We start from the raw sequence: 13,181 nt of genomic DNA, 5'->3' as shown, positions 1-13,181 counted from the left end.
ACAGCCTGAGAGACCAAAACAGAGGCGAACACGGGTTCCAGCAAGGACCCGCCACCATTTAGCAGTGGCGGGTAATAGACTCCACCCGTCCGTCCGCCAGGTCCCTAAACACCGGAGATTCCTCCGCGGGCATAAGAGTGGCTTTGTTCAACCTGGACACAGTGTGGTCCACCTTAGGAGCCACAGTCCAGCACGAATCCGTAGGAGACGTGAAAGGATAACGGTACTCAAACCGCTGAGGTACCATAAAGTTGCGCTTCAGATTGCGCCATTGTTCATTCACCATTTCATGAAATACGGCGTGACGGGGAAAAAAAACCTGAACCGATTTCTGGGCTCTGCGGGTCCCAAAGGATGACCGCTTATACTGCTGGTGGGGCTCATCCTCCAAATGCAGCGTATCTTTTACAGAACTAATGAGCGCAGCCATAGCAGCACGATCTCTGGCCGACCTGGGGGGGGAAACTTCCCCCTCCCCCTCCGACAGAGAGGACCGAGACCTATAAGTGAAGACTGTATGAGTGGGCGGCGACTGTCAGAGGACTCAGAGAAAATAATTTTACGGTAAGTTCTTACAAAAATTCTGTTTTTCCAGGCACAAAGAACTGGAAAAGTCACCAGGTGAAATCCTGTGGTGTAATGGGATGATACAGTGTAATCTGTTAGGATCACAGCTTTGTATCATCTCATTTGGTGTATTTACATTTTTGTAGAGGAAAAAAGAAGAAGAAGTGCTTGGCGCTGCCAATATATGCGTTAGAAGTGTGGAAGGTAGAAACTAGTATAAATAACACAGATATCACAAATATTGCAAATGTTATGCACGATTGAAAAAAGTGGTGGATGTTCGATAAATAAGTGAGGTATTAAATATTCAAGAGGTAAAAACAGGAATAAAGTGTAAAAGCATAAAACCTAAAAACCAATATTTAAATGTATGCAGAAATATAAATAGGTATGCAAAAAATGAATAAATAGAAAATGACGTATATATCCACAATATACTCCAGTAAAAAATATATATAGTGCCCTTCAAGTGAGGGTGAAGTGGTGATGTTGAAACAATAAATAAATATATGAATTCAGAAATGGTATTATAGTGCAGTGAGTATTTGGTGATATGTAACACAGGTGTATAAGTGATGATAAAAAGGTATAGTAGAAGAAATTAGTAAATATAAATTAATTTACAGTGACTTGGGTGACCAAAAAGTGACGTGTGCAAAAAAGAAACCTCAGTCCCAAACCAGGGAAGAGAGAGTGCCCAATATGGTTCCCCAAAATAACAATGGGGTGAACCACAGATGAAAGAAAACAAATCCAAAAAAATAATAATAAATAATGCAAAAAAAATTATAAAATGGTGACTAGGTGATTGTTACACAGAATATCTCAAGATCAATAGTGTGCTAGTGAAAAAATGCGCAAAAAATGTGGTCAAAAATGCATAGGAAAAAACATCCACTGAGTCCTTAAAAAGCGCATAGAGGTATAACAGTCCAAAATGGTGATGAGGTGCCAAAATCACAGGTGCGACCGGTTGGATGGTTCTAGAGTGAAGACTATGGTGCTCCCCTATTCAATGGGTCCGGTGCTCCCCTTTCTAGTAAATACCGAGCTTACCAGAAAGTACTACCCCTACAGGGGTAGAGCGCAGGTCGATATTTGTAGGGATCGCTCCCAAAGCAGAGGGGTCCGGTCACCTGGTCCACTTCTAATATTCCAATTGCCCGAGTCACAACTGCTTGGCGTGTTAGTAGGGGTATTCCAACATTAATGCTCCAAACAAGCCATTCCAGGACATGTGTATAAATAAAGAAATTGATCGGCTTGGGACACAGCTCCGGTCGGGAGAACGCTTACCGTTCATCACCCCACCGCCAGAGAGGACCTTGCGGCTCCTAAGTCCTGAGGGATCGTTAGCATTGTTTTTATGTGAGTACCTGCTTTTATCTTGGATGTTTTAATAAAAGTCTAGCGGTATTTCACCATTTGGAGGCATCTTTCTTTATTTATACACATGTCCTGGAATGGCTTGTTTGGAGCATTAATGTTGGAATACCCCTACTAACACGCCAAGCAGTTGTGACTCGGGCAATTGGAATATTAGAAGTGGACCAGGTGACCGGACCCCTCTGCTTTGGGAGCGATCCCTACAAATATCGACCTGCGCTCTACCCCTGTAGGGGTAGTACTTTCTGGTAAGCTCTGTATTTACTAGAAATGGAGCACCGGACCCATTGAATAGGGGAGCACCATTGTCTTCACTCTAGAACCATCCAACCGGTCGCACCTGTGATTTTGGCACCTCATCACCATTTTGGACTGTTATACCTCTATGCGCTTTTTAAGGACTCAGTGGATGTTTTTTCCTATGCATTTTTGACCACATTTTTTGCGCATTTTTTCACTAGCACACTATTGATCTTGAGATATTCTGTGTAACAATCACCTAGTCACCATTTTATAATTTTTTTTGCATTATTTATTATTATTTTTTTGGATTTGTTTTCTTTCATCTGTGGTTCACCCCATTGTTATTTTGGGGAACCATATTGGGCACTCTCTCTTCCCTGGTTTGGGACTGAGGTTTCTTTTTTGCACACGTCACTTTTTGGTCACCCAAGTCACTGTAAATTAATTTATATTTACTAATTTCTTCTACTATACCTTTTTATCATCACTTATACACCTGTGTTACATATCACCAAATACTCACTGCACTATAATACCATTTCTGAATTCATATATTTATTTATTGTTTCAACATCACCACTTCACCCTCACTTGAAGGGCACTATATATATTTTTTACTGGAGTATATTGTGGATGTATACGTCATTTTCTATTTATTCATTTTTTGCATACCTATTTATATTTCTGCATACATTTAAATATTGGTTTTTAGGTTTTATGCTTTTACACTTTATTCCTGTTTTTACCTCTTGAATATTTAATACCTCACTTATTTATCTAACATCCACCACTTTTTTCAATCGTGCATAACATTTGCAATATTTGTGATATCTGTGTTATTTATACTAGTTTCTACCTTCCACACTTCTAACGCATATATTGGCAGCGCCAAGCACTTCTTTTTTCCTCTACATATCTAATATAATCTCTAGTAGATTATATTCTGAAGTGGGCTGCAGCCAATCGTTTTTTTCTACCCCCTCCCTTCGATATTATCCTAAGCGCGGATTCCTTTCCACTCTTTATTTACATTTTTGAATTTGCCCCCGGTTCCACCCCCCTGCGTCGCAACGCTCACACGGAAGGGAACCGGAAAGGCAAGTGCCGGCATCGGCCGAGCACAGAGCGGGTAAAGAGTGTGAGGATGGCCGGAGGACGGCAGGGGATTGCAAGGCAAGTGTGAAAATTAACCCCGAGCCACACTCGGGAATACCGCCAGGGGGGTTAAAGAGAATCTGCTTTGCCCTGCATGAGTAAAGCTCATGTTCACTTTAAAACCCAAGTAAAAATTCAGTATGAAGGCTAAGTTTACCTCTATACAAAAAATAAATCAATAAATGCACCCTTTCCCCAGCTCCCTGCCCGTACCTGTTTTCAGTTGGAGAGCTGGAGGAAATGTCAATAGACTGCAAGTACAGTGACCACATATCTCTGAATAAATGATGCGGCTATGTGGGCGGAGCCAAAAAAAACACCCTCATGCTGACACAGGGGAAGGGGGGGGGGGATGGGGGTTGCTTAGCAACATGTTACATACTAACCATGGGTGTAACAATGCTAATAGTGGAGTTAGCCTTAAAACCAGTAAATACATTTCATGTACATCAGAGCAAAATATGTTAAGTCTTAAAGGTGGTTGGCAGAAATTCCTGCCCCCTGGCAGTATACTGTGGTTTTAGAGCTCACACTCCCTGCCGATTGGGGGGGGCTCAAATTTTGCATGAGCAGGAGGGGTGTTGGACCTTTGCAGAGAGAACACCGCTTGCACACAGAGAGCGTTGTTCCTACTCTGCTGTATACTGTCAAGGGATAGAATGTAGGGATCGACCGATTATCGGCGGGGCCAATATGCGCTTTCCCCGATATATTGGAATCGGCCCCGGAGGTTACCGATATTGCCAATGTTTCTTGCAGGTGCTTACCTAGAGCATTGGCACCTGGGGTGGATCCTATATCTGGCACCCCCCCCCCCCGGTGTGCAGACAATGAACCGCACATTGACGTGTCACGTGTAGTGCCTCCACGCACTGCAGCCCGGAACCCAAAAGAATCCTCCTCCCTCTGCTCCCCCCGGCGACCAGGCCCCTCCTCCTCTGCAAAAACGGCGCTGATTGACCTAAGGGGCCAGACAGAAATACATGTAAATGGCAGTGGCACACTTACTGTGTGCTACTGCCAGTGTGTGTCACTAGGTTTGGGGTCACCTGGTGCAGTAAACCATGGTGTCATTCCCCCCCAAAAAAATTATTTTCCTGTTTTCTGAAAGCGCGCCAAAGATACAGCATGCGGGACTTTTGGTGCGCTTTCAGAAAATGCAGAAAAAAAACGCACAACCTAAAAAAATCTATAGGACTGCAGTAATAACTGTGAGTAAAATGTAGAAAGACCCCCTTTACATTAACACAGCCCCCATACCCCTGGACCCCTTTACATTACACAGCCCCCATCCCCCCATGGAACCCTTTACATTACACAGCCCCCACCCCCCTCATGGAACCCTTCACATTACACAGCCCCCGCCCCCTATAGAACCCCTTACATTACACAGCCCCCGCCCCCTATAGAACCCCTTACATTACACAGCCCCCATCCCCCTCATGGAACCCTTTATGTTACACAGCCCCCGCCCCCCATAGAACATTTTACATTATACAGCCCCGCCCCCATAGAAGCCTTCACATTACACAGCCCCCATCCCCCTCACGGAAACCCTTTATGTTACACAGCCCCCGCCCCCCATAAAACATTTTACATTATACAGCCCCTGCCCCCATAGAAGCCTTCACATTACACAGCCCCCGCCCCCATAGAAGCCTTCACATTACACAGCCCCCGCCCCCCAACAGAACCCCTTACATTACACAGCCCCCACCCCCCCTCATGGAACCCTTTACATTACACAGCCCCCCCCCCCATAGAACCCTTCAAATTACACAGCCCCCCCCGCCCCCCAATAGAACCCCCTTACATTACACAGCCCCTGCCCCCCCATAGAACCCTTTACATTACACAGTTTCAGCACCCCCCCCCCCAATGGAACCCTTTAGATTACATAGCCCCCCCAATAGAACCCTTTACATTACATAGCCCCCACCCCCCTCAATAGAACCCTTTACATTATACAGCCCCCCAATAGAACCCCTTTACATTACAAAGCCTCCCCAATAGAACCCCTCTACAATGCAAACCCCCCCCCCCCCCCCCAATAGAACCCCTTTACAATACTAACCCCCCCAATAGAACCCCTTTACAATGCAGACTCCCCCCCCCCCCCCAATAGAACCCCTTTACAATACAAACCCCCCTAATAGTAATAGACCCCCCCCCCAATAGAACCACTTTACAATACAAGCCCCCCCAATAGAACCTCTCTACAATGCAGACCCCCCCAATGGAACCCCTTTACAATACAAGCGCCCCTCCTCCTCCTACCTTATTAGGATGAGAGCAGAGGAGGAGGAACTGTTTAAAGCAGAGAACAGGAGAGAGAGAGACTCACCGTCACTCTCACGAGCCCTGAATACACAGCGGTCAGCGGGAACTGCCGAAGTTAACTGTGCTAGTTAATGAGCAGGTGATTGGTTGATAGGCGGTCCTAGCAACCAATCGCCTTCTCATTAACTAGCACAGTTGACTCTGACAGCGCCCGCTGTGTATTCAGGGCTAGTGAATGACGGTGAGTCTCTCTCCCATTCTCTGCTTTAAACAGTTCCTCCTCTGCGCTCTTGTGTCAGTGAGCGGCGGAGGCAGTCTGGCGGCCGTCCCCGGGTGTCACCCTGGTGCTCCCTGACACCCCCTAATGTGTGGCACCCGGGGTGGTAAGCCCCCCCCGCCCCTTTGTTGGGGTCACCTGGTGCAGTAAACCATGGTGTCATTCCCCCCCCAAAAAAATTATTTTCCTGTTTTCTGAAAGCGCGCCAAAGATGCAGCATGCGGGACTTTTGGTGCGCTTTCAGAAAATGCAGGAAAACAAATGCACAACCTAAAAAAATCTATAGGACTGCAGTAATAACTGAGTAAAATGTAGAAAGACCCCCTTTACATTAACACAGCCCCCATACCCCTGGAACCCTTTACATTACACAGCCCCCCCCCCCCATTGGAACCCTTTACATTACATAGCCCCCATGGAACCCTTTACATTACACAGCCCTCACCCCCCTCATGGAACCCTTCACATTACACAGCCCCCGCCCCTATAGAACCCCTTACAATACACAGCCCCCCATCCCCCTCATGGAACCCTTTATTTTACACAGCCCCCCGCCCCCCATAGAACATTTTACATTATACAGCCCCCGCCCCCATAGAAGCCTTCACATTACACAGCCCCCGCCCCCAAACAGAACCCCTTACATTACACAGCCCCCACCCCCCCCCCTCATGGAACCCTTTACATTACACAGCCCCCCCCCATAGAACCCTTCAAATTACACAGCCCCCCAATAGAACCCCTTACATTACACAGCCCCCCCCCCATAGAACCCTTCAAATTACACAGCCCCCCAATAGAACCCCTTACATTACACAGTCCCCGCCCTCCCCATAGAACCCTTTACATTACACAGTTTCCGCACCCCCCCCCCCCCCAATGGAACCCTTTAGATTACATAGCCCCCCACCCCCCTCAATAGAACCCTTTACATTATACAGCCCCCCAATAGAATCCCTTTACATTACAAAGCCCCCCCCCAATAGAACCCCTTTACAATACTAACCCCCCCAATAAACCCCTTTACAATGCAGACCCCCCCAATAGAACCCCTTTACAATACAAACCCCCCTAATAGTAATAGACCCCCCCAATAGAACCTCTCTACAATGCAGACCCCCCCCCCCCAATAGAACCACTTTACAATACAAGCGCCCCTCCTCCTCCTACCTTATTAGGATGAGAGCAGAGGAGGAGGAACTGTTTAAAGCAGAGAACAGGAGAGAGAGAGAGACTCACCGTCACTCTCACGAGCCCTGAATACACAGCGGTCAGCAGGAACTGCCGAAGTTAACTGTGCTAGTTAATGAGCAGGTGATTGGTTGATAGGCGGTCCTAGCAACCAATCGCCTTCTCATTAACTAGCACAGTTCCCTTCCGACAGCGCCCGCGCTGTGTATTCAGGGCTAGTGAATGACGGTGAGTCTCTCTCCCATTCTCTGCTTTAAACAGTTCCTCCTCTGCGCTCTTGTGTCAGTGAGCGGCGGAGGCAGTCCGGCGGCCGTCCCTGGGTGTCACCCTGGTACTCACTAATGTGTGGCACCCGGGGCGGTAAGCCCCCCCCCACGCCCCTCCTGTTGGTACGCCACTGCCTCCTTGGGATTCTCCTCACCAGGTTCATATAAGCACATTAGAAATCAGACAGGCATTTGCAAACAGGAGAGACAAGAAAGGAGTTATAGTAGTCCACATTCAGCCAATCTAAAGTACTCTGGAGCAAAATCCTAAACCTCAACTACTATGTAACTATAAGACTCCTAGACGTACATCTCAAGGATCAAAACATCTAGGGGTATGGGAGACGATTACGTCCACACACACACACCTACACAGGTTGAACTGGATGGACTATTGTCTTTATTCAACCTCAACTACTATTTAACTATGTAAATCCAAGCAGGGGACGCCGTTCCGCGTTCCAGGTACTGGAAGTGACGTATAGCGTTCCCTAGTCCCGACACGTTTCGTCAGCACGTAACTGACGTCCTCAGGGGTCATGTGTATAGAATGTTCTTAGTTTGAATCCTTTTGGTTTCAGTGCTTTGATCTAGGATGTACTTTTCCACTTTAAACTGAAGGTTCAGTTGGGCTTTAAAATAAAATTATGTGAAGCTTTTTTGCTATCCCTAACCCAGGCCTCCCATGCTTCTCTTTTTATCTTGTTCCTTACATGACACAGTGGATTCAGCACTAACAGGTGACTTGGCATGTAGTTTCAGTTTACAAAGTGGAGTATTTAGTTTTGACTTCCTGATGTCTTTAATTTCTGTATAGAGAATGGCTGTCTACTCACAATGTTCCTTTACATCAGACTATATTTTAATTCTATTTTTTGGGGGCTATCCTATTTTTAGGCAGAGCGCCGTTTCCAGAGTCGCCTCCAAGATCTAAAGGACAGGCTGGAGCAGTCGGAAAGTACCAATCGCAGTATGCAAAACTATGTCCAGTTCCTTAAATCCTCCTACACCAATGTTTTCGGTGATGCTGCTATGTCCAGTTCTCCGATCCGTCCTCGAACTCCACTCTGAGTAAGAGGACTAAGTGCCTGTCATGGAGGAGAGATGTCCTCTACAAGCACAAAAGGTCATCATAGACTGAGTCTTCCATTGGTCAAAGCAATCACGGGCCATACAGGCCCCGAACATCTTCACTGTGAGCAACTCAATGCGAGTGTCAAGGGCAAGGTCAAAGGAATGCTTTTTAGCCTATTTTTTTTTCTTATTTTAAATAAACTATTGGTTAAAAATTGGCTCCACAAATATGTGGACTGGTGTGTACCAAAAAGATGCTGCAGGCAGCATCCAAGCACAAACCTCTGCACACTAGCAGGTTTAGCTCTGTTATTGGACACAAATCTCTAAGGCAGGGGTCTTCGAACTATGGCCCTCCAGTTGTTTAGGAACTACAATTCCCATCATTCCTAGTCATGGCTGTGAATGTTCGAGTTTTACAATGCCTCATGGGATGTGTAGTTCCGCAACAGCTGGAGGACCGTAGTTTCAGGATCCCTGCTCAATGGTCATGTTACACAGTAAATGAACTAAATTATAGGACTGTTTAATTCCCCAAAATTAGGCTAACTGTTGATATGAGATGAAGTGTCACATGATCTGGCCAATAAAATCTGTCTGCTCACTGCAGAGGTATACATGATGGTCTGAGTGGTACACATACTATATGTTTATTGGACAGAATCTGATCCTTGGATCACCATCTCACATCTATGGCTAGTTATAGGCCCCATTGAGAAAACCCAAGAGTGTGATTTTACACAGTTTATACAAAAAGCGCCAGTCAAGCCTCATCACTGTGAAGGTGAATCTGCAAAAACACTTGACAACCTCCATGGTTCACCAGAATCAATCAGGTTTATATTTATTGGTTTTAAAGCTGAACTACAGGCAGATATAAATACAGTATGCAAATAAGTTCACCTTTATAGAAAAATAAAGAAATGCACATATTTTTGCCGAAAACAAAAAGAGCATTTTAAATGCAGGAGCCTTGAAAGCTTTGCACCCAGGATCAGTAGATCACGGGTGCAATATGAGCACCTGTAGACCAGTCCCCCCCCCCCCCAGCTTTCAGCCTGTACCTCTGTATGGGCTTCCTGTTTAAAAGCCGGAGGACAAGTCAGAGTACTACAAAAGCTCTAATTAGCAACCCTGCAGGGCATTGAAACTACAAGTCCTTCTGCTGCAGTGGAGAATGGTACTTGTTGTTCATACATTTACAGGATGACGTGGCTGTTTGGGCGGAGCCCCGCACGATCATGTGGTTTTTAAAAAGAGACAGCGGGTGCTGGGAGAAGAACCACCATCCTCTGTTAGATGTGGGGGAGGCAGGAATCAGGGGAAGAGGCAGTGCCGGGACAAGGTCAACTAGAGCCCAGGGTGAACATGCCAAACTGCGCCCCCCCCCCCCCAGATTAAGTTGTGTCAGCATGCTTATCTCCCAAGTATAAATTCCCGCTTCTCCCAGGACAAGTTCACCCCTCCTGTTGAAATCCCCCCCCCCCTCCCCCATCACCTCTCCCAGCTTGATTCCTCTCTCAACACATAACCCTCCGAATCACCTTTCCTAGAACCCCCCCCCCTCCTGGACAAGTTTACCCCTCCTGTTTAAATTCCCCCCCAGCACCAATTCTTGCCCCCCTCCCCCCCCCCCCCCCATCACCTCTCCCAGTTCTAATCCTCTCTCAACAAATATCCCCCCAAATCACCTTTCCTAGCAAACCCCCCCCGGGACAATTCATACCCCCTGCTGCCTTCCAAATCCCCCCACCCAATGCAAATCCCAATCTCCTAATGGTGCCCCCACCCCCCACATGATACCACAGTGCCCAGGGCAGCCGCCCCTCCTGCCAACCCCTTGTCCCGGCCCCGGGAAGAGGGGGCAGGAGCTGGAACACGTAACATGTTCCGAAGGTGAACTTTGTCCTTTTAAAGTATTCACTGAATAAATAGTGAGTAAATAGATCTTAAATGCAAAGTACCTGAATTTGTGGTCCTGTCAGCCTCATAAAATCCCTGGTACATTGTCACCCAAGAGGCAGCACTAGAAGTCAGCCAGCCTCTGCTTCACTGAGCAGGAGTGATGATTTATCCAGTATACCGCTGTCTTCTCATTGCCCATTTGGTATTCTGGGGGGTTATGTTCTTGACAAGGGTCTGCTGCAGCAGAGGTCACAACAAAACCCTAAATCTTTAGGCAGTTAAAAAAATATATTTCTCTTACGTCCTCTGACAGTCGCCGCCCACTCATACAGTCTTCACTTATGGGTATTGACCTTATCCATAGGGACAATACCCATAAGTGAAGACTGTATGAGTGGGCGGCAACTGTCAGAGGACTCAGAGAAAATAATTTTACGGTAAGTTCTTACAAAAATTCTGTTATTTTATATATATTTATAAATATATATTCTATATAATTAGAATATATATATATTTTTATATATTTTTTACATGCATTTTAACTGTGTTTTTAGCTGCTTGCCTGGCGTTCAGCATTACACTATATTTAAAGCCAAAAGCTTTTTTTCTTTTTGGTTTTGCCTAGTGTAGAGAAGTGTTGAACCCCCTGTATGTTTACTTTTTCCTATCTGTGTCCCCTTGGGGAGATTTCTCTTCACTCCATGTCAGAGATCTAGCAGGAAGTGAGAGGAATCTTCACAAATTCGCCTCATATACAGATGTTTCCAGAACCGGTGCCCCCACTACATTAAAAAAAAAATTTTGTTTTTAACATTTTGGATTTCCAGTCACTTTTTGTCTCAATGATCATGGTCATCGTGACATATAGAGGGTGAATCTACCTGGCTGCGACCTGGACAGTAATACAAAATTGACAGAGGTTCTAACACTTCCACACTCCATCCAGAACTAAAAAAAAAAAAACTTCTGGCTATATATACACTTTGAGATTTTAGTTAATTTTTTTTATGTTGTGAATAGTTTTTTGCTCAAATGGTTATTTATATGTATGCATAAATGAATGTCATTTTGAAGTTTGTGTGTTCTAATTATTTCTAATCTGTGGTGCATTGAATGCACCCAATCATGACTGTACACCCAACACTGAGAGCACCCAATCATGACTGTACACCCAACACTGAGCGCACCCAATCATGACTGTACACCCAACACTGAGAGCACCCAATCATGACTGTACACCCAACACTGAGAGCACCCAATCATGACTGTACACCCAACACTGAGAGCACCCAATCATGACTGTACACCCAACACTGAGAGCACCCAATCATGACTGTACACCCAACACTGAGCGCACCCAATCATGACTGTACACCCAACACTGAGAGCACCCAATCATGACTGTACACCCAACACTGAGAGCACCCAATCATGACTGTACACCCAACACAGAGCACCCAATCATGACTGTACACCCAACACTGAGTGCACCCAATCATGACTGTACACCCAACACTGAGCGCACCTCATCATGACTGTACACCCACCACAGAGAACCTCATCATGACTGTACACCCAACACAGAGCGCACTCGATTGACTGTACACACAACACTGAGCGCACTCGATCATGACTGTACACCCAACACTGAGCGCACCCGATCATGACTGTACACCCAACACTGAGCGCACCCAATCATGACTGTACACCCAACACTGAGAGCACCCAATCATGACTGTACACCCAACACCGAGCGCACCTAATTAAGACTGTACACCGAACACTGGGATGCCTTATAGGTAAGTCTCTCTGGGAGGTTATATATTTAGGTACACTTGAAGTTCATCCACTCTTGAACAGTGTGGATGTCTCTGTCCTGGTGCCAAGTAGAGCCTGCACTGCACTAAGGTGCATGTGGGGAGCAGTTATATTTGTAAGACAATGCCTTAGGCCTGGTTTTTCAGTGGGTTTTCACTTTTGCAGAAACGTACCACAGTCCATTTAACATTGATTCCTATGGGTCATGTTTACATCTCTGCATTTTCCACTGGTGCATTTTTTTTTGGAAAGGGTCAGGAAATTTTTTTTCCACAGCAGGTTGTGTTTTCAGTTCCATAGACTTTGGAAGGAAATGCAGCAGAAACACTTAATAAAATACAGTGCTTGCATTTCTGCTTTTCCCCCCACATGATAGCAGACACCCCCCAAAAAACTGCAAAATGCATTAAAAACACATGTGAAAAAAAGCAAAACACATCAACCTCAACCTGCATAGGTGTGAACCATGTCTTAGGGCCCTTTTAGTCAGAGTCTGTTAGTTCTTCAAACTGAACCACAATGTAGGTCTATGGGCGGGTGGATGTAGACATAAGTCTGTTTATGCCCACAGGTATAAAAAAAAAGAAAAAGTCTGCGTCCTTTTCTGTTTTTATGGACATAAACTGAAGACAGATGTACCCTGAATCAGTATTCATCAATTTTTCTTAGCAAAAAATGTGACTGAACATAGAATGCTTGTGTGACAGACTCTTGGTACGCTCGCCCAGGTTTGGGATCTCACAGGCAAGGCTGATGGTTTGTCCACAAATAAAGATGCAAACCATTCCACAGATGGAAGGCCATGGGGCTCCCTGGTGCTGATATAAAATGGCAGCAGCCATTATAAAATTTACTTTAAGTCCTGCAAAGTGTTTAAGAGTAGACACCACGAGCAGCCATGTTTAGGGTCATAGTAAATACGCTGGAGCCCAGGCTCAAGGTTTATATAGTGCCTGTCTAAGTATGTACTAAACCCCTCCAATCTGAAGCCAGAGAATTATACAGCCTAGGTCTAGGAC

At 45.7% G+C, this 13,181-nt stretch overlaps 1 protein-coding gene across 1 annotated transcript in view; it reads left to right on the top strand.

Moving 5' to 3' along the window:
- ODF2 (outer dense fiber of sperm tails 2) overlaps positions 1-8,629 on the top strand; it is a 99,600-nt gene extending 90,971 nt beyond the window's left edge. Inside the window, exon 20 of the mRNA XM_082263945.1 lies at positions 8,263-8,629. Coding sequence (XP_082120071.1) covers positions 8,263-8,436 — 174 coding nt within the window. The 3' untranslated portion in view covers positions 8,437-8,629. The remainder of the gene's footprint in view (positions 1-8,262) is intronic.
- Positions 8,630-13,181: the final 4,552 nt, after the last annotated feature.

Source organism: Pelophylax lessonae (assembly GCF_965119305.1).
Source record: "Pelophylax lessonae genome assembly, chromosome: 7".
Taxonomy (NCBI): Eukaryota; Metazoa; Chordata; class Amphibia; order Anura; family Ranidae; genus Pelophylax; species Pelophylax lessonae.
The sequence above is the reverse complement of the archived record's forward strand: the minus strand, read 5'-3'. Positions and strand labels throughout refer to the sequence as shown.